This window comes from Triplophysa rosa, linkage group LG1 (assembly GCF_024868665.1).
Source record: "Triplophysa rosa linkage group LG1, Trosa_1v2, whole genome shotgun sequence".
Taxonomy (NCBI): Eukaryota; Metazoa; Chordata; class Actinopteri; order Cypriniformes; family Nemacheilidae; genus Triplophysa; species Triplophysa rosa.
This window is the reverse complement of record NC_079890.1, coordinates 4,435,704-4,461,702: the sequence shown is the minus strand read 5'-3', so window position 1 is coordinate 4,461,702 and position 25,999 is coordinate 4,435,704. Positions and strand designations below refer to the sequence as shown.

The window sequence follows — 25,999 nt, the reverse complement described above, 5'->3', positions numbered from 1 at the left end:
ATGATTAGAATCAGTTCTTGTATAACACTGAAGGGGTTTATTCTGCGATAACAACCGACTGGATGCATTATCCTGCGGCTAGTAATTATCACATGAGAAAATAAGCGTACACTAAATATTGATTAAATATGTTTAAGCTCATCTGTTAAAAATCCAAACCTTCCATGAGAAAAGAAACTTCCAAGTAAACCCACAACCCCAATACTGTATATGGTGGCATTGCACAGTCCTGCATACAATTTCTGTTCATTTTCCCTTTATTGAAAATAACAAAAAAATATAAAAAAGTAGAAATAGCTTAAAAGTGCAATAATGGTCAATAATACATTGCTCACTGAATTTAATTTACATTTATATTATACTACCAGGAACGTGTTTTTTTTTATATTAATATAATATTGGTAACATTATAACTAAAGCAATAATAATTCTCAAGGGTTAGACTATAGAATCATAATGTTGAACTGTGTAAATGTACATTTTTATATAGTATATCAATGAACATTATAGTATACATAACGGAAAATGTAGTCAGCCTGTCATTATATTTTAAAACAAACCATAGTACACAACGTATTATCGATAGTATACAGAATGATATCATTAAAATACATTACGAAATGATATCTATACAAGATAGTATAAGTCATGGAATAATTATACATGATAGTATACATAAGTCTGATGGTTTCGCTTTAGTTATTTAAACATTATTTAAACTATTATTTTCTAGATCCTTTCATTGTGATTTTTCCCGCCATTAGGGGGCGGTGTGGCTCAGCCGCGTGACGTCATCAAATGCCGTTCTTTCTCTCGCCGCTGAGCTTTCAAGTGCACAAGTTAGTTTTGCAACGGGTTTATTGCGAAAGTAGTAGCAAAAGTCAAGGCGGGAAGATTTGAAACTGCAGTGACAGATTTGAGAGGTTGTAGATGCATATTTGTGGTTGCAAATCAAATCTGAATCTAGGAAAACGTGTAAATATGTGCTATGCATTTGTATCTGCCAATGTATTTTGTAAATGCCAGTTTACACATTTGTGACTATTTTTCTGCAACTTCAAATGCAGAAGACAGATTTGTGAGTTTTGTCCACGAGTGCAAATCTCAATATTCAACATCAGTTTTTTATTTGACAAGTTTTCACATTGGGGCTGTGAGTGTATATTTTAGTGTACAGGTACAAATACTTACTTTACAAGTTCACAAATTAAAATCGACATGCTCTCAAGTTTTGCTAGTGAAATACCTTCATATTAGTGGGTGGAGACAAGAGCAGGACCAGAGACAGAGTTGACAGAGCTTGAAGGCTGAATCCGAAATGGCATACTTCCTCACTATATAGTAGGCAAAAAGCAGTAGGCTAACGAATAGTATGTCCGAATCGTCAGTATACACAAAACAGTAGGCGAGAAATACCTGGGTGGTGGACTATTTCTCACAAGATTTGGACGTGCGTATACTAATGTTGCGTCCGAATACGCCTACTTACCTACTATGTAGTAGAAGAAAACAGTACTTGAACAGAGTAGTATGTCTGAATCATCAGTATAAAAGAGTAGGCGAGAAATTCCCAGATGGTTTACTGGTTACGCCCAGATTCTGAAGCACTCAGCGATGGATACTTGAGATTCTTCTATATCCCATGAGCCCATGGGACAGAATACCACGCACAGCCCGTAAAACAGTCTCACCCGACTTTCATGTACAATTAAACATGTTGATAATTATTGTAAAGCTAATTTAACGTTAACATTGACCTTGCTTTGTTTTTAAATTGACCGTGTTTTATATTGTGCATTGTTTTAATTTGTAGAATTTTAATACGAAGGATTAATATTGAACTTTTTTCAGCAGTTTATTTACGTTTGTGTTTCCTATGTATATTTGCCATTTACAATATCATATATTGCTTAAATGTTTTTTTAACTTGTAGGTATAGCAAAATACATGATAATTATTGACAAGTTCATTTTAATCAGGTGGTTTTAAGGGAGACACTTTGGTGCAATTCAGCTTTCTAATCACCTTTCATAAACGAATAATTACAAAACACAAATAAACCCTAAACCAATTAATTACTAAAATTAAATTACTTAATAAAATTAAATTACTTATTTATCCAACAAAAAATGAAGACACATATAAACATGATGTAGTTTTATGGACAAGGAAAGAACAGATGAGGAGAAAGTGAAAGTAAAATGAGAGCGTGGTCGGATAACATCTGGATAACGTCCATGTTAAAACATACTTAGCACATAAAGAAACATCACAGAAGAGATTTTCTCAGGTTGTTTTTAATACTACAATAGACTATACTGTATATTAGAGCAACATGGGTGTATCTAAGTGAGAGACATCAACCAATAGGCAGAATACAGACAAAAGAATAATTAGCAGAAATTTACAGGCAATTATTATTTTTCTGTTGCAAAAAGAAAATTCCATTGGCATAATCATTATTCACAATTAAAAGTGAATGAGCCTGTTATTGCCTAAATTTAACTGAAAAAACACATCGCAAAATCACAAAGCTGCTGTATTCCTTTTAATTTTTTTAACTTTTATCAAAGCATATAGACCTACAAGATAAAAATGAAAATACATGAAAATAAAAGCTCTAAATGTGCTGTACTTGAAGAAAAGTCAAAGCTTTGTTTCATGTGTTGTTTACTTGTACAAAACCCATAGTAGGCAAGGTTATTAATGCATCCTGTCTCTCATAACTTAAATTATTGCAGTTGTTATTACATCACATGGTTAATCTCTGGCCCACACTCCAGCACAGTAGGTGGCGGATTTGCACCTCAAACGTATGTTGCCAACCGCCGTTAGAACGGAAAAGAAGAAGAATTACGTCACATGATCACGTCAATATGATGGACAATGTCCGATACCCATTTAGCCCTTGTTAAGCACGTGCTTACTGAAATTAAGTATCTACTCGTATGTACTCATAAGTATGCCATTTCGGATGCAGCCTTAGTTTATAAATTCAGGCTTTTCCTTATAAGCAATTAAGAAAACGTGCTTTATGAATAGCACAAAAGAAGTATAACTTGTACATACAGCTCATGCATTTTCAACTGGTTATCAATTGGTTTTGTTCAAAACTTTAGTTTGCTCTCAGCAGCAAATAACTTATGGGTTCACTGATAAACAGGGTTTACCAATATATTTCATTAGAAACGACCAGCAATCAGGAACACAAAATTAAAATTGGAACACAAAAATTGTTGAATGTCATGACTCCTAATTTCCAAAAGTGAGTATGAACTAGGAATGTCATGGTCATAAGAGAAACAAAAGTGCCATAAAATAACTAAAAGGCCAAGAAACGATGCCACGGGAATAAATTGTAACGCTACTTTCCAAGACATTAAAAAAGTCCCTTTAGGGACTAAAATTAACGTTTGGCTACACTTCTGTGTCTTAAATCATTGGTTTGATGTCATAGTGCCGTGGTATTTTTAAAGTATCAAGTCTATGTTTACAATGATAATTCTGTGTTTTTCAAACATGTATGACAGTAACGCATGATATTCTTTATATTAATTTGTAGTACCTTATAAATACTATGCACTTTGAACATCCGGGTCACCACTAGGGTCCCTGAACAATGTCAATAGAGTAAAAACTGACCACAACAGACCCTAAACTCCTTGGCAAACACATGGATCGACCGTGAGGCCTCTCAGTCAATATAAAAATATAGAATAAAGAACAAGCCTATTACTAGGCCCCGTTCTCACCAGAGGCGGACGAAGTAGAAAAATTCCTTACTTGAGTGAAAGTACAGAATTACGTTTTCTTTAAAGTACTCCAGTATTAAAAGTAAATTTCCATTATGTCGGTGGTGCATTGTTTCATTGTCATTTCCCTTATGCCTCTGAAGCAACCTATGTCGTGGCGAAAAGTTGATCAGCCAATGTTGAAAGAATTCACGAAGACCAGAGAGCCAGGTTTCAAGAAGTTTCAATCTTTATTTGCTCGAGCAAGCAAAGTGAGACATACAGAGTTCATCTGAAGATGCCCAACAAATACACTTCTGACTCCATCTTTTATACACTGTTCTCAAGTCGTTATCACAGTTTAAACCAATCATATTTACCTAACATCATCTTCTCCCAATCAGGTTCTACATGACATCACTTATTTTTGTTTGCCCATCCTCTTTTGACTTTCCACAGTTATATATCAAACTGTTTTCGTTAACTTTTAACTGTGGCGAAACCTTTTAAAGGATTAAAAAATATATGTACATACATCCATCTTTAAAATATGGATGTATGTCATTTTGTCAGTTGCTACTGTATGACAGACAAACACATCCATCTCTGAAATGCGAATGTATGTCATATTGTCATTTACTACCCCTAGCTTACATGTACTTCAAAAACTACCATGCATTTTAGACCACATCTCGTGTGAAGAGTACATATTGTGTGTGTGCTCCAAGCGTTTGCGTGCAAAGGATGTCTTATGGTGCTGTTTGATGTTCAACTTGGCCTGTAACCTTTGACCCATGAGATCATGGTCTTTTTGCTATGAGACTCATAGTCTTTTCTGTGTCTTTTTGCTATGAGACTCATAGTCTTTTCTGTGTTAGAGAAGTGTGTGAGACCTATAACTAGATTAAATGCATTGTCTCATATAAAAACTCAATCAATAATAGAAAAACTAAATACTGTAATAAAAATAATAGAAAAGCTTAATACTGTAATAGAAAAACCACCATATAATCCCCCTTTTGAGGCTGAAAAGCCTCACACTCCAATCAGATCCTTAACTATAGGGAGTCACATACTAACATAAAATACAATATCAAATAATAGATAAAAGTGCTCAAAAATGTTTTCTTAAAAATTAAAATTAAATTGCGTGTGCATTTAGTGAATGTTATAATAATACTAAGGTTATTTTTAGCAAGCAATATTAAAAATCCTTTCGCCACTCTGTAAATACTTAATACCATGAGTATTTCTGTTTTATACCCTCTAAACTTAGTATAATTTTTGACCCTTAGTTAATATTAGCATATGTGTGAGTATTATCCATGCTATGTTGTGATACAGCATAAACAATCATCTGGCTCGGAACAGCGGCTGCAGCTGTTCGCTGAAATGATTTCATTATACATGGCCAAATGCATAATGTCAATAAAAGAAATGCAATAATGCAAACCACAAGCAACATTACATTTTTCATATTGGTAAAAACACCCTTGATCCAGTCCCAATTAAAAGTATCTGAGGTAACCTCAGATTTGGTCAAAGTCTCAACCATCAATGAAATGTTTTTCATCCCTTCATCGATGAGATGTCCGTCTGCGTCGTTCTCTGGAATATAGGTGCAACAGGTTTCTCCAATGACAGCACAAACTCCTCCTTTTGCTGCTGTCAACTGGTCCAAGACCAAGCGATTTTGCAACACAGTCAATCGTAGTCCACGTAGCTCCTCCTTGATGCCTTTCATGACAATGTTCGTGGTATTCATAAATGATGTAAGTTCAAATCTGGTGATCTCAACTTCATTCATCAACGAACTTACTCCCAACATAGGACTAAAAGCAGCTGAAACTTTCTCTGCCACTGTCCAGATGTGATGATTCTTTGGCACGGGGCTATTAGATAGGAAATCAAACAGTCCTCTTCGTGTCCTCTGTTGTTGTGTTATCATTTCATGTGGTATGATGATCGCTCCACCGTGTAGCTGTACCAAGGAACACAGTCCTGTCCACTCTCTAGGTAGTGATAAGTATACTCTGTAACCGCACAGCCAGTAATGTTCTTGTAACACTCCAGCTCCTTGTCCATCTGGTATATGTAGTGAGGAGCAAACTGCTAAGCACTGACTCCTGATCCATTCAGCGCACGACAAGAACTCAAGTGCCATGAGGGTTCAAAGGAGCCACCATTCAACTTATGCCACTGTGGTAAGGAGAGTGTAACGCTGGTCACGCAACAGGCAGACACAGCGTCGGTGTCTAGGTGTGCTGGGCCAATAAGATAGACAAGAGAGCACTCCCTGTGAATCTGCCACACGAGAGCCCGGATTTTCTTCGAACACCACAACTGGGCCGGACATGTTTCACGAACTTGACACACAGGACCATAAACACCGGTTGATGATTCCTCCACGGTGACAGGGGGGCGGGCGGAATACAAAGGGTCAAAGGGAACGCGCCCGGCGTACGCTATGGAGAGTGTCAAACCTCCACTGTGTGCGGGCCAGCGGCCACCAGGCTCCTTGCCGCGCGTGAAAAACGGGCAAGACAGTAACAAGGCGGTGGGGATGCGCACCGGGGGGAGCAGGCCACCAGAGTGCGGCATAAGGGAGAACCCCCCGTTCTGATCTAGCCAGGCAAGGCGGCGCACAGTGCAGAGAAGGTCGTGGCGGCGTACTGATGGGGGAGCCTTCTAGGGTAATGTCCAGCAGCAATACGTGCAGAACAAAAAATGCAGTGGTATCGGGGTGAAAAGGGGTCTGTTGCGGTGAGGGGACGGCAGTGGGGCGAATAGGGCCCTCGGCGGGAGGGAAGAATGCACGCAGGGGTTGCAAGCCTCGTCACGGAGGGCGCCTTCAGCAGGGAAAGGAGTGAGGAGGAACTGGGGGCGTGCGCGGAGGGTGGAGACAGAAGCAGAGGCAGACGCCAAGTGTAAAGCAAAGAATGCACACAGGGGAAAAAACTGGGCAGGCATGCGGCTGGCGGTGGGAGGGCATGTAGCACACCAAGGCGAATCCAAAAACGGAGAAGCAGAGATGCGCCCAAGAGTACCAATCAAAAACGGGGGCGCGTTAAAAAAGGAAAGCCGGACACTACAAGGCCACGGCCCAAGGGGCGAAAAACCGAGCGCAAGGTAAGAGACGGAGTGCGGTGACAAATGCGCCCCAAACTGGCACATGCAAAGGCCACCTAACTAGGAGTTTTTGTAATAAGCCTGCAGGGCAACCACCTAACAGTGCATTACAGTAATCTAGTCTTGATGTCATGAATGCATGAATTAACTTCTCTGCATCTGACATTGACAGCATATGACGTAGTTTAGATATATTCTTAAGATGGAAAAACGCAATTTTACAGATGTTGGCGACGTGGCTCTCAAATGACAGATTACTATCGAATAGAACGCCAAGATTCTTTGCTGACGACGAGGGTTTTATGGAACATCCGTCAATAGTTAAGCAGTATTCTTGGTTGTTACTTGTAGCAATTTTCGGTCCAATAAGTAACACTTCTGTTTTGTCCGAGTTCAGTAATAAAAAGTTGTTACTCATCCAGTTTTTGCACTCATCCATCGACTAAGCATTCCATTACTCATTGGAACTGCTGTGTTTCATGAGGCTTCGAGGAAATATAAAGTTGAGTATCATCAGCATAACAGTGAAAGCTAACTCTGTGTCGCTTTATTATATCTCCTAGAGCAGTGGTCACCAACCCTGCTCCTGGAGATCGACCGTCCTGAAGATTTCAGCTCTAACCCCAATCAAACACACCTGAACTGTCTAATCAAGGTGTTCGGGTTTGCTTGATAATTACAGACAGGTGTGCTGAAGCAGGGTTGGAGCTGCAGTCTGCAGGACGGTCGATCTCCAGGAACGGGGTTGGTGACCACTGTCCTAAAGGTAGCATGTATAATGCGAAGAGCAGAGGCCCTAAGACCGAGCCCTGTGGTACACCGTACTGGACTTGCGATTTGCGTGACACCTCATTGTTTATTGCTACAAATTGAAAACGGTCGGATAAATAAGAGTTAAACCATTTCAAAGCTATTCCTTTAATGCCGACGTAATTTTCGAGTCTATGTAGGAGTGTGCTGTGGTCAATGGTATCGAATGCAGCACTAAGGTCTAGCAGCACCAATAACGAGATACAACCTCTGGTCAGACGCCAATAGCAGATCATTTGTAACTCTGATCAAAGCAGTCTCTGTACTGTGACATGCTCTAAATCCAGACTGGAATTCTTCATTGATGTCATTCCTTTGGAGGAAGGAGCATAATTGAGTTGAAACTACTTTTTCCAGAACTTTAGATATGAAAGGTAGATTCGATATAGCGCCTGTAGTTCCTTAGTTCTCTAGGGTCGAGTTGGGGTTTTTTGACAAGGGGCCTTATAACAGCCACCTTATATGCTTTAGGCACATGTCCTAATGTCAGAGATGAGTTAATAATACCAAGAAGAGGATCTATAATTTCTGGGAGCATCTCTTTCAGTAGATTTGTAGGTATAGGGTCTAGTATGCATGTTGTTGATTTAGATGATCTAATAATTTTAGACAGCTCATCTTGATCTACGGTATAAAANATGAGACACGCTGTAACGCAGTGCCCAAATTTCCAAATCTATTGATTCTATGGAAGCAAACCCCTTCCAGATAATTTCTCAATATCCTTACTTTGCAACACCTGCCTACTATTTCCCTCCAATTTATGTATGGCCAAATCTGCTCAATTTGATCTAAGTTCTGAACTTCTACTAATTTGTCTAAGAGATAATGTTTCTTGTCTTCTGTTAATGGCCTCACAATGCCTGCTGAATCCTTATAAAATGATTCTCTCCAAAAATGATCACTAATTCCTTTTGTCTCAGTCAATATTCTCGCTACTCTTACACTCTCAAAGTATGAGTGTAAACTTTCCCCATCCAACAGCTCAGCTTCAGCCATGCGTTTTTCAAAACATATGAAAAAGAAATTCACAAAACACAAACAACAATATCTTTTCACTTTTTACTTAACACAACACAGTTTATTTTTTACATTAGCAGTTCGCAGTCTCTCCCATTCTTATCTCACACATCTCAAGGCCTCTTCATACGTCAAATAAATCACTTTTTTAGGTTACTTACACGCTGAGGCTTCAAACCCCCACCTTTTTTCTCCAGAGACAAAAATCTCACCGGCTGAGACTTCCTCTCCCTTCTCTCACTTCTCAGACCACTTTTGCAGAATATTACAACACACAACAAAATAATTAGCCCTATTAAATATTTTACAACACATTCATCCTACGTGACCTGTTTACCTAAACAGGATTTAGGCTGCATCCAGCCTCTACACGGCTCTTCCGTGCACTGCCCTTCAACGTGATGATCCCTTGATTTCCTCCCTCTGCGCAACAGCGCCCATGTCTCACTCTCAATGTGACGCTACGGATATCTTCGATATCTACGCTACGCCCCTATGCTGCGGTCACGTATCATTCACTCTCAAACACTTTCACACAAAACATAAATCCTCAAAAACCTGGATCTCTACAAAATTCAGCAAACTGGTGCAACTACTTAACATTAACATTTTGTTCAATTTAGGAGAGGCTTACGAGGACCAACGACTTAGGTTTTACCTGCAGTAGATCACATAGATTTTATACTTATAAAGCAAATATGCTCACCTGTTCCGGTGTTTGGGCCCTTATCTATGTGATCCACAGCCAGGTCCAACCGTCGACCGTCAGCCTCTTGCCCTCTTACCTGGATCACGTTGGAAGGTCACCAATATGTCGTGGCGAAAAGTTGATCAGCCAATGTTGAAAGAATTCACGAAGACCAGAGAGCCAGGTTTCAAGAGTTTCAATCTTTATTTGCTCGAGCAAGCAAAGTGAGACATACAGAGTTCATCTGAAGATGCCCAACAAATACACTTCTGACTCCATCTTTTATACACTGTTCTCAAGTCGTTATCACAGTTTAAACCAATCATATTTACCTACATCATCTTCTCCCAATCAGGTTCTACATGACATCACTTATTTTTGTTTGCCCATCCTCTTTTGACTTTCCACAGTTATATATCAAACTGTTTCGTTAACTTTTAACTGTGGCGAAACCTTTTAAAGGATTAAAAAATATATGTACATACACCATCTTTAAAATTAGATGTATGTCATTTTGTCAGTTGCTACTGTATGACAGACAAACACATCCATCTCTGAAATGCGAATGTATGTCATATTGTCATTTACTACCCCTAGCTTACATGTACTTCAAAAACTACCATGCATTTTAGACCACATCTCGTGTGAAGAGTACATATTGTGTGTGTGCTCCAAGCGTTTGCGTGCAAAGGATGTCTTACGGTGCTTTTTGATGTTCAACTTGGCCTGTAACCTTTGACCCATGAGATCATGGTCTTTTTGCTATGAGACTCATAGTCTTTTCTGTGTTAGAGAAGTGTGTGAGACCTATAACTAGATTAAATGCATTGTCTCATATAAAAACTCAATCAATAATAGAAAAACTAAATACTGTAATAAAAATAATAGAAAAGCTTAATACTGTAATAGAAAAACCACCATGCCTACTCAATACACTGAGTAGCTCACAGTATCAATGGTATTCAAGGAGTAGCTCACTTCAAAATTTGTCCCCATTGACTTTCCATAGTCATTTTTACTCCTACTATGAAAAGTCAATGGGGGCAAAGAAGTGAGCTACTCCTTTAAGAGCTTTCTATTTTTAACATATGTTAGTTTATGTAAAATCCTGTATGATCATTTAGCGTAATTATCCACATTATCTCCCTAGGCCTAAATGTATATGAGCAGGGTTTTGTTTTTTGTATATTACTTTTACCAGTAAGTAGTAAGGTCATTGTATATAGTAGCCATGTGTTTAATATAATTAATACTATAATGAAACTGTTAAATTTTAGTAACTGGTTTTACAAAAAAGCTTAACTGGAGTATACGGAGCCTGTCTGGTCACCCCTCGGAGAAAAAAAACCAAGACTCGCAAATCCGTGGCCACAGTTTTGCAATTCGTTCCCTCAGTTTAAAAATCCGTGCTCTCGGATTAATGAACTGTACCCACGAGTTTCCAATCCGTGCTCTCGGTTTTGTAAACCGTCCTCTCAATTTTTTAAATCGGTGCCCACGAATTCATAATCTGTGCCCACGCTTTCGCAATCCGTTCGCACAGTTTTGCAAACTGTAGCCTACTCGCGGAATTGAAGCCTCTGTCTGTCAACAGAATAAGATCCTACAGGAACATTAACGAATATTGTATACAGTTTTATTTTAGATTATATTATAAATTGTCTATGTGCACCACGCGCTCGTGTGTAAACACATTAAGCATGCGTTCATTGCCGCGTTTCACTGGCATAAAGTTGGTTTGACATTAAACTTTCGATATTCGTGAATTTAGGGACCGTCTCTAAAGTTACAGACACATTCAAATACATGTTTCCAACTTCAATAGCATTTAAAGGGAATGACTTCCCCGACTAACTGTAAAGTGTTCATGTGATCGAAAGTTTAATGTCAAACCAACTTTATGCCAGTGAAACGCGACAATGATTGCATGCTTTATGCGCCACGCGCTTTTGTGTAAACACATTAAGACAATTTATAATATAATCTAAAATAAAACAGTAGCCTATACAATATTCGTTAATGTTCCTGTAGGAGCTTATTCTGTTGACAGACAGAGGCTACAGTTTGCAAAACTGTGCGAACGGATTGCGAAAGCGTGGGTACAGATTTCAAAAACTGACGGGACGGTTTACAAAACCGAGAGCACGGAATGGAAACTCTTGGGTACAGTTTATTAATCCGAGAGCACGGATTTTTAAACTGAGGAAACGAATTACAAAACTGGCCACGGATTTGCGAGTCTTTTTTCTCCGAGTGGTGACCAGACTGGCTCCGCAGGAGTATGGCTCCTATATAAAGAAAATGGTAAATTTGGATACTGTGGTTTTACTGCATATACCGTCCCTGCTTAGAAAAAAAATCTAATTCCAATTCACAAATTCATAACTTTTTCTATGAAATTCCTTTTTGTAGTGTGTTTGGGTTTTATTCCAATAGGATTAACAATCCCACCAATAGAATCCATCACATACAAGTAGACAAGTATCCATACAATACAATTCCCATTATGACCATTAAATCAATTACATTTTCTGTTGTATTTTGGGCAGGGTTCTATTGTTTTTAAGCAGGAATAATTTAGTTACTACAGTTAAAACATCATTTTCCAAACGGCTTTAAATATAGCAGATCAGAAGTTAACACGCACACGTCCTTAACTCTGGCTATGCGATCATGAAATTTTGAAAACTATACATTTTCTCAATCATGTAGCTCAAGGTATGTGCGCCTGATTTGAGTTGGGAAAAGACAAATGGTTATTCAAAGCTAGCTGGAAATCCGCAAGCTTAGAAAACCTGAAATACTTGGGATCTGCCAGGAACTTTCACTGTTGCCAAGCCAGAAAAATTGTGCTCGCATGAAATCCCGCTACACAGAAACGACTTTCTATTATACCTTTTTATGAATGTAGTGGAGTAGAAAGTATGATATTTGTCTTTCAAATGCAGTGATGAAGTCACGAGTACTCAGGGAAAAAAAAGGAACTAGTACAGCTACTCCGTGTACTTAAGTACAGTACTCGGGTACATTTACTTCGTTACTGTCCACCTCTGGTGCTCAGACACACCATTAGCAAAACTACACTCCTGTGTATTAAGGCTAACTTGAACCAGAAAGTCAAGTGTGTAGCAATATATAACAAATCAAGGGTCACCCAATCAAAATTGTTCAAATTCTTTTATAATATTCTATGGTAAGAGGTTCCCACTTATGGGCATATAGTTCCATAGCAATATTTCCATTGCTTTACACAAACATAGCATTGTTGGTCATGTTTGCAGAATTTTAAAGTGATAGAAAACAAATTCAGTAGACCAAATGTTAAGAAAACCCACATCACAATATCCAGTTTAAGTTTTTATTGGTCACCTCATTCAGATATCACAATAGGGCCAATAGTTGCTTCACCTTCTGAAACCAGACCTGGAAACAAAAGTTGAAAGGGCATCAAGGTATGCAGTGATGTTCTTGAGGAATTGTATGAAGTGCCCTTACTGTACCCGAATCAGACAAAGATCTCCCTTTCCTACTGTAGCCACACGTGGAATCACAGCACATGCACACCTGATCATTTTCATCTGCAGAGGTCCAACTGAAAAGATGGTGTAAAATGAGTCATGGTACAATTCAAATTTTATTTATATAGCACCATCCACAATGTGCATTGTTCCAAAGCAGCTTTACAGAAGCAAATAACAAAGGTAAAAGCACAGTGCATGGTGTTTATAGACATAGCAAGATCATTCTAATTTATAAAAAAAAAAAAAGGGTACAGAAACCATTAGCAGAAAAAAGTTGGTATGACATACCCATTGGCAAAGGAGCAAGCCTTGCTCTCCAGATTAGTGAGGAGTTGAAGCAATGACTGCCTTCAAAGCACATGTAACGTACACCTAGAAAACAAAAAATTGCTCAGATTACCCCCCTAGAGGATGCACAAGAATTTTAAAGTTATAGAGGGTCTCTTTGACATACCGAGCCACTACCAGCCTGTTGAAACCTGAATGTCCTCCAACTGAAACTGCAGCTTGTCATTCTGAACTCGGCGCATGAAACGGGAAGGTGAACCTGTAAGCTTTGCGTACAACCATGCACCTAAAAGGGAGGGAAAAAACTTAGACCCACTTCCTCACTTATTGAAGGTAAGGAGAGGACCCTTACTCACCCGTATTCTCAACAAAAGAATATCTTGGAACGGGTTCACATCAGGGCCGCAGTAGCCACACACGTCTCGATGAAAATACGCAAAGGAACATGGTTGTACTGTTTCATGGAAGCTTCCAAAGTCATAAACTGACCCAGAAAATACTGATTGGCAGGCCTCTCAAACATCCAGTCATCTGCAACAGAGAAAAAAAAAGCAAAAAAAGTGGCAACATCAATTTAGGAGCTGGGTCAGAAATATTTAGGGCAAGAGATCTTCATTACCAGTCATAAGCTTGAGAGAAAAGACAAGAACTTCCTCCCCAACTCTTGTTGCAGCAAACGGAACCCAAGCAGGAATCAACGCATTGCTGCTTACATTGTGCAACCTAAAGAGCAACAAAGAAAAAAAGTTAAAGCATGACCCAGAATGAAAGTGCTCAACCTTCGGAAGAGATTTTACTGTACCTCGGATAATGACACTCAATTGGAACAACAGCTGCTTCTGCTCTCACGATGGGAGTTCCACCTACAGTCTCAGGAGTGTAGCGTAGAGTGAATGTGTACACAAGCGCATCAGCAGTCATCTGAAAACAGTAATCATACGTTGCCACAGAGATCTAGCTTGATGTTCAATTGCTGTTGCCAACCCATGAGTTACCACTCACCGTCAGAGAACTGCCACATGTCTGGAGCTCAGTTTCAAAGATAAGAATTTGAGCATCAGGATCTTCCCCTACAGCTCCACAGCCTCCCAAACTTAGGAAGGCAGGGTCTACAAACTGACCGTTGCCATAGAAATCTTTCTTAACCTCAACCTGCACAAAGTTCTCCCCGCATCGTGCTGCTACGCTCACAGAAGGACTAGGTGTCCGTAGCTCAAAGGGCACTTCAGGCATCAGGGGCTCTTCAGGCATTAGGGGATACTGCCAGGTCAATGGTGCCACAGGACCCTGCATCAGCTGCTTGGATTGAGAGTTGCCTTCTTGAATAAGTCTCCATGGATCTACCATAGAAGACATTCCAGTCCTTGAAGCCTGGAAATATGCTGATCCTTGTGGAGCTTGCTGAGAAGCTGAAGTTGATGTCTGCTGTTGTTGGAATCTTACTGGAGCCTGGCCTTGTTGAAACCCTGACCACTGTTCCACAGACAATCCAACTGCTAAAAACAGCAGAAACTCAACAGAAAAGCAAGCTACCAGCCCCATTGTTAGAAAAAAAAACTCTGAGCTCTTCAGAATGCCTGCTTCTCTGCTATGGCTTTTCAAGAGCATGCAATTAATGTGGCTCCGCCCCATTTTGACAAGCCTATTGATTCTCCAGACCTGTTGAGTTAAAAGAATCGTTCACCCACAATTGAAAATTAAGTCATCACATACTCATTGGCTGAATCCGAAATGGCATAGTACCTTACTATATAGTAGGCAAAAAGCAGTAGGCGAACGAATAGTATGTCCGAATCGGTAGTATCACAAAACAGTAGGTGAGAAATACCTGGGTGGTGGACTATTTCTCGCGAGAGTTGGACGTGTGTATACTAATGTTGCATCCGAATACGCCTACTTACCTATTATGTAGTAGAAGAAAACAGTACTTGAATAGAGTAGTATGTCTGAATCGTCAGTATTCATAAAAGAGTAGCCGAGAAATTCCCCGGATGGCTTACTGGTTACGCCCAGATTCTGAAGCGCTCAGCGATGGATACTTGAGATGCTTCTATATCCCATGAGTCCATGGGACAGAATACACGCACAGCCCACAAAACAGTCTCAGCAGACTTTCATGTACAATTAAACATGTTGTTATTTATTGTAAATTTATTGTTTCTCAGGTTATTTTTAATACTACAATAGACTATACTGTATATTAGAGCAACATGGGTGTATCTAAGTGAGAGACATCAACCAATAGGCAGAATACAGACAAAAGAATAATTAGCAGAAATTTACAGGCAATTATTATTTTTCTGTTGCAAAAAGAAAATTCCATTGGCATAATCATTATTCACAATTAAAAGTGAATGAGCCTGTTATTGCCTAAATTTAACTGAAAAAACACATCGCAAAATCACAAAGCTGCTGTATTCCTTTTAATTTTTTTAACTTTTATCAAAGCATATAGACCTACAAGATAAAAATGAAAATACATGAAAATAAAAGCTCTAAATGTGTTGTACTTGAAGAAAAGTCAAAGCTTTGTTTCATGTGTTGTTTACTTGCACAAAACCCATAGTAGGCAAGGTTATTAATGCATCCTGTCTCTCATAACTTAAATTATTGCAGTTGTTATTACATCACATGGTTAATCTCTGGCCCACACTCCAGCACAGTAGGTGGCGGATATGCACCTCAAACGTATGTTGCCAACCGCCGTTAGAACGGAAAAGAAGAAGAATTACGTCACATGATCACGTCAATATGATGGACAATGGCCGATACCCATTTAGCCCTTGTTAAGCACGTGCTTACTGAAATTAAGTATCTACTCATATGTACTCATAAGTATGCCATTTCGGATGCAGCCTTAGTTTATAAATTCAGGCTTTTCCTTATAAGCAATTAAGAAAACGTGCTTTATGAATAGCACAAAAGAAGTATAACTTGTACATACAGCTCATGCATTTTCAACTGGTTATCAATTGGTTTTGTTCAAAACTTTAGTTTGCTCTCAGCAGCAAATAACTTATGGGTTCACTGATAAACAGGGTTTACCAATATATTTCATTAGAAACGACCAGCAATCAGGAACACAAAATTAAAATTGGAACACAAAAATTGTTGAATGTCATGACTCCTAATTTCCAAAAGTGAGTATGAACTAGGAATGTCATGGTCATAAGAGAACCAAAAGTGCCATAAAATAACTAAAAGGCCAAGAAACGATGCCACGGGAATAAATTGTAACGCTACTTTTCAAGACATTAAAAAAGTCCCTTTAGGGACTAAAATTAATGTTTGGCTACACTTCTGTGTCTTAAATCATTGGTTTGACGTCATAGTGCCGTGGTATTTTTAAAGTATCAAGACTATGTTTACAATGATAATTCTGTATTTTTCAAACATGTATGATAGTAACGCATGATATTCTTTATATTAATTTGTAGTACCTTATAATACTATGCACTTTGAACATCCGGGTCACCACTAGGGTTCCTGAACAATGTCAATAGAGTAAAAACTGACCACAACAGACCCTAAACTCCTTGGNTGTCTTTTTGCTATGAGACTCATAGTCTTTTCTGTGTTAGAGAAGTGTGTGAGACCTATAACTAGATTAAATGCATTGTCTCATATAAAAACTCAATCAATAATAGAAAAACTAAATACTGTAATAAAAAATAATAGAAAAGCTTAATACTGTAATAGAAAAAACACCATGCCTACTCAATACACCGAGTAGCTCACAGTATCAACGGTATTCAAGGAGTAGCTCACTTCAAAATTTGTCCCCATTGACTTTCCATAGTCATTTTTACTCCTACTATGAAAAGTCAATGGGGGCAAATTTTGAAGTGAGCTACTCCTTTAAGAGCTTTATATTTTTAACATATGTTAGTTTATATAAAATCCTGTATGATCATTTAGCGTAATTATCCACATTATCTCCCTAGGCCTATATGTATATGAGCAGGGTTTTGTTTTTTGTATATTACTTTTACCAGTAAGTAGTAAGGTCATTGTATATAGTAGCCATGTGTTTAATATAATTAATACTATAATGAAACTGTTAAATTTTAGTAACTGGTTTTACAAAAAAAAGCTTAACTGGAGTATACGGAGCCTGTCTGGTCACCCCTCGGAGAAAAAAAAACAAGACTCGCAAATCCGTGGCCACAGTTTTGCAATTCGTTCCCTTAGTTTAAAAATCCGTGCTCTCGGATTAATTAACTGTACCCACGAGTTTCCAATCCGTGCTCTCGGTTTTGTAAACCGTCCTCTCAATTTTTTAAATCTGTTCCCACGAATTCATAATCTGTGCCCACGCTTTCGCAATCCGTTCGCACAGTTTTGCAAACTGTAGCCTACTCGCGGAATTGAAGCCTCTGTCTGTCAACAGAATAAGATCCTACAGGAACATTAACGAATATTGTATACCGTTTTATTTTAGATTATATTATAAATTGTCTATGTGCACCACGCGCTCGTGTGTAAACACATTAAGCATGCGTTCATTGCCGCGTTTCACTGGCATAAAGTTGGTTTGACATTAAACTTTCGATATTCGTGAATTTAGGGACCGTCTCTAAAGTTACAGACACATTCAAATACATGTTTCCAACTTCAATAGCATTTAAAGGGAATGACTTCCCCGACTAACTGTAAAGTGTTCATGTGATCGAAAGTTTAATGTCAAACCAACTTTATGCCAGTGAAACGCGACAATGAATGCATGCTTTATGCGCCACGCGCTTGTGTGTAAACACATTAAGACAATTTATAATATAATCTAAAATAAAACAGTAGCCTATACAATATTCGTTAACGTTCCTGTAGGAGCTTATTCTGTTGACAGACAGAGGCTACAGTTTGCAAAACTGTGCGAACGGATTGCGAAAGCGTGGGTACAGATTTCAAAAACTGAGGGGATGGTTTACAAAACCGAGAGCACGGAATGGAAACTCTTGGGTACAGTTTATTAATCCGAGAGCACAGATTTTTAAACTGAGGAAACGAATTACAAAACTGTGGCCACGGATTTGCGAGTCTTTTTTCTCCGAGTGGTGACCAGACTGGCTCCGCAGGAGTATGGTTCCTATATAAAGAAAATGGTAAATTTGGATACTGTGGTATTTCTGCAAATACCGTCCCTGCTTAGAAAAAATCTAATTCCAATTCACAAATTCATAACTTTTTCCATGAAATTCCTTTTTGTAGTGTTTGGGTTTTATTCCAGTAGGATTTACAATCCCACCAATAGAATCCATCACATACAAGTAGACAAGTATCCATACAATACAATTCCCATTATGACCATTAAATCAATTACATTTTCTGTTGTATTTTGGGCAGGGTTCTATTGTTTTTAAGCAGGAATAATTTAGTTACTACAGTTAAAACATCATTCCAAACGGCTTTAAATATAGCAGATCAGAAGTTAACACGCACATGTCCTTAACTCTGGCTATGCGATCATGAAATTTTGAAAACTATACATTTTCTCAATCATGTAGCTCAAGGTATGTGCGCCTGATTTGAGTTGGGAAAAGACAAATGGTGATTCAAAGCTAGCTGGAAATCCGCAAGCTTAGAAAACCTGAACTACTTGGGATCTGCCAGGAACTTTCACTGTTGCCAAGCCAGAAAAATTGTGCTCACAAGAAATCCCGCTACACAGAAACGACTTTCTATTCTACCTTTTTATGAATGTAGTGGAGTAAAAAGTATGATATTTGTCTTTCAAATGCAGTGATGAAGTCACGAGTACTCAGGGAAAAAAAAGGAACTAGTACAGCTACTCCGTGTACTTAAGTACAGTACTCGGGTACATTTACTTCGTTACTGTCCACCTCTGGTGCTCAGACACACCATTAGCAAAACTACACTCCTGTGTATTAAGGCTAACTTGAACCAGAAAGTCAAGTGTGTAGCAATATATAACAAATCAAGGGTCACCCAATCAAAATTGTTCAAATTCTTTTATAATATTCTATGGTAAGAGGTTCCCACTTATGGGCATATAGTTCCATAGCAATATTTCCATTGCTTTACACAAACATAGCATTGTTGGTCATGTTTGCAGAATTTTAAAGTGATAGAAAACAAATTCAGTAGACCAAATGTTAAGAAAACCCACATCACAATATCCAGTTTAAGTTTTTATTGGTCACCTCATTCAGATATCACAATAGGGCCAATAGTTGCTTCACCTTCTGAAACCAGACCTGGAAACAAAAGTTGAAAGGGCATCAAGGTATGCAGTGATGTTCTTGAGGAATTGTATGAAGTGCCCTTACTGTACCCGAATCAGACAAAGATCTCCCTTTCCTACTGTAGCCACACGTGGAATCACAGCACATGCACACCTGATCATTTTCATCTGCAGAGGTCCAACTGAAAAGATGGTGTAAAATGAGTCATGGTACAATTCAAATTTTATTTATATAGCACCATCCACAATGTGCATTGTTCCAAAGCAGCTTTACAGAAGCAAATAACAAAGGTAAAAGCACAGTGCATGGTGTTTATAGACATAGCAAGATCATTCTAATTTATAAAAAAAAAAAAGGGTACAGAAACCCAATATAGCAGAAACAAAGTTGGTCATGACATACCCATTGGCAAAGGAGCAAGCCTTGCTCTCCAGATTAGTGGGAGTTGAAGCAATGACAGCCTTCAAAGCACATGTAACGTACACCTAGAAAAAAAGAAACAAGTTGCATCAGATTACACTCCCCTAGAGGATACGAAGAATTTTAAAGTTATAGAGGGTCTTTGGAAATTAGGAGTCATGACATTCAACAATTTTTGTGTTCCAATTTTAATTTTGTGTTCCTGATTGCTGGTCGTTTCTAATGAAATATATTGGTAAACCCTGTTTATCAGTGAACCCATAAGTTATTTGCTGCTGATAGCAAAGTAAAGTTTTGAACAAAACCAATTGATAACCAGTTGAAAATGCATGAGCTGTATGTACAAGTTATACTTCTTTTGTGCTATTCATAAGCACGTTTTCTTAATTGCTTATAAGGAAAAGCCTGAATTTATAAACTAAGGCTGCATCCGAAATGGCATACTTATGAGTACATATGATTAGATACTTAATTTCAGTAAGCACGTGCTTAACAAGGGCTAAATGGGTATCGGCCATTGTCGATCATATTGACGTGATCATGTGACGTAATTCTTCTTCTTTTCCGTTCTAACGGCGGTTGGCAACATACGTTTGAGGTGCAAATCCGCCACCTACTGTGCTGGAGTGTGGGCCAGAGATTAACCATGTGATGTAATAACAACTGCAATAATTTAAGTTATGAGAGACAGGATGCATTAATAACCTTGCCTACTATGGGTTTTGTACAAGTAAACAACACATGAAACAAAGCTTTGACTTTTCTTCAAGTACAGCACATTTAGAGCTTTTATTTTCATGTATTTTCATTTTTATCTTGTAGGTCTATATGCTTTGATAAAAGTTAAAAAAATTAAAAGGAATACAGCAGCTTTGTGATTTTGCGATGTGTTTTTTCAGTTAAATTTAGGCAATAACAGGCTCATTCACTTTTAATTGTGAATAATGATTATGCCAATGGAATTTTCTTTTTGCAACAGAAAAATAATGATTGCCTGTAAATTTCTGCTAATTATTCTTTTGTCTGTATTCTGCCTATTGGTTGATGTCTCTCACTTAGATACACCCATGTTGCTCTAATATACAGTATAGTCTATTGTAGTATTAAAAATAACCTGAGAAACAATAAATTTACAATAAATAACAACATGTTTAATTGTACATGAAAGTCTGCTGAGACTGTTTTGTGGGCTGTGCGTGTATTCTGTCCCATGGACTCATGGGATATAGAAGCATCTCAAGTATCCATCGCTGAGTGCTTCAGAATCTGGGCGTAACCAGTAAGCCATCCGGGGAATTTCTCGGCTACTCTTTTATGAATACTGACGATTCAGACATACTACTCTGTTTAAGTACTGTTTTCTTCTACTACATAATAGGTAAGTAGGCGTATTCGGATGCAACATTATTTCCTAATAAGGAATAAATTTTAACGCTACTTTTCAAGACATTAAAAAAGTCCCTTCAGGGACTAAAATTAATGTTTGGCTACACTTCTGTGTCTTAAATCATTGGTTTGACGTCATAGACTTGATACTTTAAAAATACTATGGCACTATATTTACAATGATAATTCTGTATTTTTCAAACATGTATGATAGTAACGCATGATATTCTTTATATTAATTTGTAGTACCTTATAAATACTATGCACTTTGAACATCCGGGTCACCACTAGGGTTCCTGAACAATGTCAATAGAGTAAAAACTGACCACAACAGACCCTAAACTCCTTGGCAAACACATGGATCGATCGTGAGGCCTCTCAGTCAATATAAAAATATAGAATAAAGAACAATCCTATTACTAGGCCCCGTTCTCAACAGAGGTGGAAAAAGTACACAACTTCCTTACTTGAGCGAAAGTACAGATACTACTCGTTAAATATTACTCCACTATAGGTAAAAGTTGTAAAGACAGATTCTTACTTTACTTAAGTAAAAGTACAGAAGTACGTGCTTTTAAAAGTATTCAAATATTAAAAGTAAATTTCCATTATGTCGGTGGTGCATTGTTTCATTGTCGTTTACCTTATGCTTCTGAAGCAACCTACTCAATACACTGAGTATCTCACAGTATCAATGGTATTAAAGGAGTAGCTCACTTCAAAATTTGTCCCCATTGACTTTCCATAGTCATTTTTACTCCTACTATAAAAAGTCAATGGGGGCAAATTTTGAAGTGAGCTACTCCATTAACAGCTTTATATGTTTAACATATATATGTTTATTTTATATAAAATCCTGTATGATCATTTAGCCTAATTATCCACATTAGCACCATGGACTATATGTATATGAGCAGTTTTTTGTATATTCCTTTCACCAGTTTTAGCAGCAATTTACCAGTAAGCTTCTTGTATATAGTAAAGTGTAGAAGCCATGTGTTTGATGGATTTATTAACATTTTTTTATCATAGTTTAACTACAAACATGATCTATAGCTACTATAATGAAACTATGGTAAATTTTAGTAACTGGTTTTACTAAAAAAAAGCTTAATTGGAGTATGGTTTCTATATAGAGAAAATGGTAAATTTGTGGATACTGTGGTTTTACTGCAAATACCATCCCTGCTTAGAAAGATCTTATTCCAATTCACAAATTCATCGTTTTTTTCTATTAAATTCCTTTGTAGTGTTTTTTTTCCCAATAGGATTTATCATCCCACCAATAGAATCCATCACATACAAGTAGACAACAAGTAGCCATACAATACAATTCCCATTAAATTGATTACATTTTTTGTTGTATTTTGGGTAGGGTTCTATTGTTTTCATGTCAGCAGGAATATTTCAACTATAGCTAAAGTAAAAACAGCATTAATTTTCCAAACGGCTTTAAATAATATAGCAGCAGATCAGAAGTTACATGCACGTGCACTTCCTTAACTCTAGCTATGCGATCATGAAATTCTGAATGAAAACTTGACATTTTCGCAGTCGTGTAGCTCAAGGTGTGTGCGCGTTTAAAAAAAATAAAAATAAAAAAAAGCCATTCAATGCTAGCCGGAAAACCGCGAGCTTAGACAAACTGAAATACTTGGCAACAGTGAAAGTTCCTGGCAGATCTCAAGCCAGAACAATTGTACTCCAAGAAGTAATTTTCTATTTATGGACCGTATTATAAATGTAGTGGAGTAAAAAGTATATTTGTCTTTCAAATGTAGTGATGAAGTCATGAGTACTCCACACACAAAAAAAAAAAAAAAACTACAGCTACTCAGTGTACTTAAGTACAGTACTCGGGTACATTTACTTCGTTACTGTCCACCTCTGGTGCTCAGACACACCATTAGCAAAACTACACTCCTGTGTATTAAGGCTAGCTTGAACCAGAAAGTCAAATGTGTAGCAATAATCGTCAACAGTGTCACCCAATCAAAATTGTTCAAATTCTCTTATAATGCTCTATGCTAAGAGGTTCCCACTTATGGGCATATAGTTTCATAGCAATATTTCCATTGCTTTACACAAACATAGCATTGTTGGTCATGTTTGCAGAATTTTAAAGTGATAGAAAACAAATTCAGTATACCAAATGTTAAGAAAACCCACATCACAATATCCAGTTTAAGTTTTTATTGGTCACCTCATTCAGATATCACAATAGGGCCAATAGTTGCTTCACCTTCTGAAACCAGGCCTGCAAAGAAAAGTTGAAAGGGCATCAAGGTATGCAGTGATGTTCTTGAGGAATTGTATGAAGTGCCCTTACTGTACCTGAATCAGACAAAGATCTCCCTTTCCTACTGTAGCCACACGTGGAATCACAGCACATGCACACCTGATCATTTTCATCTGCAGAGGTCCAACTGAAAAGGTGTAAAATGAGTCATGGTACAATTCAATTTATTTATATAGCACGATCCACAATGTGCATTGTTCCAAAGCAGCTTTACAGGAGCAAATAACACAAAGGTAAAACAGCACAGTGCATGGTGTTTATAGACATAGCAAGATCATTCTAATATATTTTTAAAAAAGGGTACCGAAACCCAATATAGCAGAAACAAAGTTGGTCATGACATACCCATTGGCAAAGGAGCAAGCCTTGCTCTCCGGATTAGTGGGAGTTGAAGCAATGACAGCCTTCAAAGCACATGTAACGTACACCTAGAAAAAAAGAAACAAGTTGCATCAGATTACACTCCCCTAGAGGATACGAAGAATTTTAAAGTTATAGAGGGTCTTTTTTGACATACCGAGCCACTACCAGCCTGTTGAAACCTGAATGCCTCCAACTGAAACTGCAGCTTGTCATTCTGAACTCGGCGCATGAAACGGGAAGGTGAACCTGTAAGCTTTGCATCAACCATGCACCTAAAAGGGGAGGAAAAAATATTAACCCACTTCCTCACTTATTGAAGGTAAGGAGAGGACCCTTACCCACCCGTGATTCTCAACAAAAGAATATCTTGGAACGGTGTTCACATCAGGGACCGCAGTAGCCACACACTCGTCGATGAAAATAAGCAAAGGAACATGGTTGTACTGTTTCATGGAAGCTTCAAAGTACATAAACTGACCCAGAAAATATTGATTGGCAGGCCTCTCAAACATCCAGTCATCTGCAACAGAGAAAAAAAAAGCAAAAAAAGTGGCAACATCAATTTAGGAGCTCGGTCAGAAATATTTAGGGCAAGAGATCTTCATTACCAGTCATAAGCTTGAGAGAAAAGACAAGAACCTCCTCTCCAACTCTTGTTGCAGCAAACGGAACCCAAGCAGGAATCAACGCATTGCTGCTTACATTGTGCAACCTAAAGAGCAACAAAGAAAAAAAAAAAAGTTAAACATGACCCAGAATGAAAGTGCTCAACCTTCGGAAGAGATTTTACTGTACCTCGGATAATGACACTCAATTGGAACAACAGCTGCTTCTGCTCTCACGATGGGAGTTCCACCTACAGTCTCAGGAGTGTAGCGTAGAGTGAATGTGTACACAAGCGCATCAGCAGTCATCTAAAAACAGTAGTCATACGTTACCACAGAGACCTAGCTTGATGTTCAATTGCTGTTGCCAACCCATGAGTTACCACTCACCGTCAGAGAACTGCCACATGTCTGGAGCTCAGTTTCAAAGATAAGAATTTGAGCATCAGGATCTTCCCCTACAGCTCCACAGCCTCCCAAACTTAGGAAGGCAGGGTCTACAAACTGACCGTTGCCATAGAAATCTTTCTTAACCTCAACCTGCACAAAGTTCTCCCCGCATCGTGCTGCTACGCTCACAGAAGGACTAGGTGTCCGTAGCTCAAAGGGCACTTCAGGCATCAGGGGCTCTTCAGGCATTAGGGGATACTGCCAGGTCAATGGTGCCACAGGACCCTGCATCAGCTGCTTGGATTGAGAGTTGCCTTCTTGAATAAGTCTCCATGGATCTACCATAGAAGACATTCCAGTCCTTGAAGCCTGGAAATATGCTGATCCTTGTGGAGCTTGCTGAGAAGCTGAAGTTGATGTCTGCTGTTGTTGGAATCTTACTGGAGCCTGGCCTTGTTGAAACCCTGACCACTGTTCCACAGACAATACAACTGCTAAAAACAGCAGAAACTCAACAGAAAAGCAAGCTACCAGCCCCATTGTTGGGGGAAAAAAAAACTGAGTATTTCAGAATGCCTTTGGCTTCTCTGCTATGGCTTTTCAAGAGCATGAAATTAATGTGGCCCCTCCCCATTTTGACAAGCCTAATGATTCTCCAGACCTGTTGAGTTAAAGGAATCGTTCACAAACAATTGAAAATTAAGTCATCACATACTCATTGTCTGAATCCGAAATGGCATACTACGTTACTATATAGTAGGCAAAAAGCAGTAGGACGAACGAATAGTATGTCCGAATCGGTAGTATCACAAAACAGTAGGCGAGAAATACCTGGGTGGTGGACTATTTCTCACGAGAGTTGGATGTGTGTATACTAATGTTGCATCCGAATACGCCTACCTACCTATTATGTAGTAGAAGAAAACAGTACTTGAACAGAGAAGTATGTCTGAATCGTCAGTATTCATAAAAGAGTAGCCGAGAAATTCCCCGGATGGCTTACTGGTTACGCCCAGATTCTGAAGCACTCAGCAACGGATACTTGAGATGCTTCTATATCCCATGAGCCCACGGGACAGAATACAACGCAAAACAGGGTGCTTCTCAATATGCCTCCTCGTTTCTTTGCTCCAATGTCCTCCATCC

The 25,999-nt window shown here is 38.4% G+C and overlaps 1 protein-coding gene and 1 pseudogene across 1 annotated transcript; both read right to left on the bottom strand.

Moving 5' to 3' along the window:
• Positions 1-12,825: 12,825 nt before the first annotated feature.
• Positions 12,826-14,717, bottom strand: LOC130562595 (zona pellucida sperm-binding protein 3-like; annotated as a pseudogene).
• An 8,539-nt stretch (positions 14,718-23,256) lies between these two features.
• Positions 23,257-25,410, bottom strand: LOC130561613 (zona pellucida sperm-binding protein 3-like). The gene is made up of 8 exons (XM_057346055.1): positions 24,854-25,410; positions 24,654-24,772; positions 24,467-24,570; positions 24,201-24,378; positions 24,013-24,130; positions 23,841-23,923; positions 23,531-23,622; positions 23,257-23,453 (listed from the first exon to the last, which is right to left on the bottom strand). Exons 1-8 carry the CDS (start codon positions 25,391-25,393, stop codon positions 23,401-23,403), a joined length of 1,287 nt encoding a protein of 428 aa, XP_057202038.1. The 5' UTR covers positions 25,394-25,410; the 3' UTR covers positions 23,257-23,400.
• Between the last annotated feature and the right edge of the window lie 589 nt (positions 25,411-25,999).

Bases quoted from the DNA above. Each gene is read 5' to 3' on its own strand.
- LOC130561613 (XM_057346055.1), bottom strand. From the start codon at position 25,393: ATGGGGCTGGTAGCTTGCTTTTCTGTTGAGTTTCTGCTGTTTTTAGCA. The intron at 24,379-24,466 runs GTAATGAAGATC...TCTCTGTTGCAG, and splicing joins TTCTCTCAAGCTTATGACTG to ATGACTGGATGTTTGAGAGG. The intron at 24,131-24,200 runs GTGGGTAAGGGT...CTCCCCTTTTAG, and splicing joins TCTTTTGTTGAGAATCACGG to GTGCATGGTTGATGCAAAGC.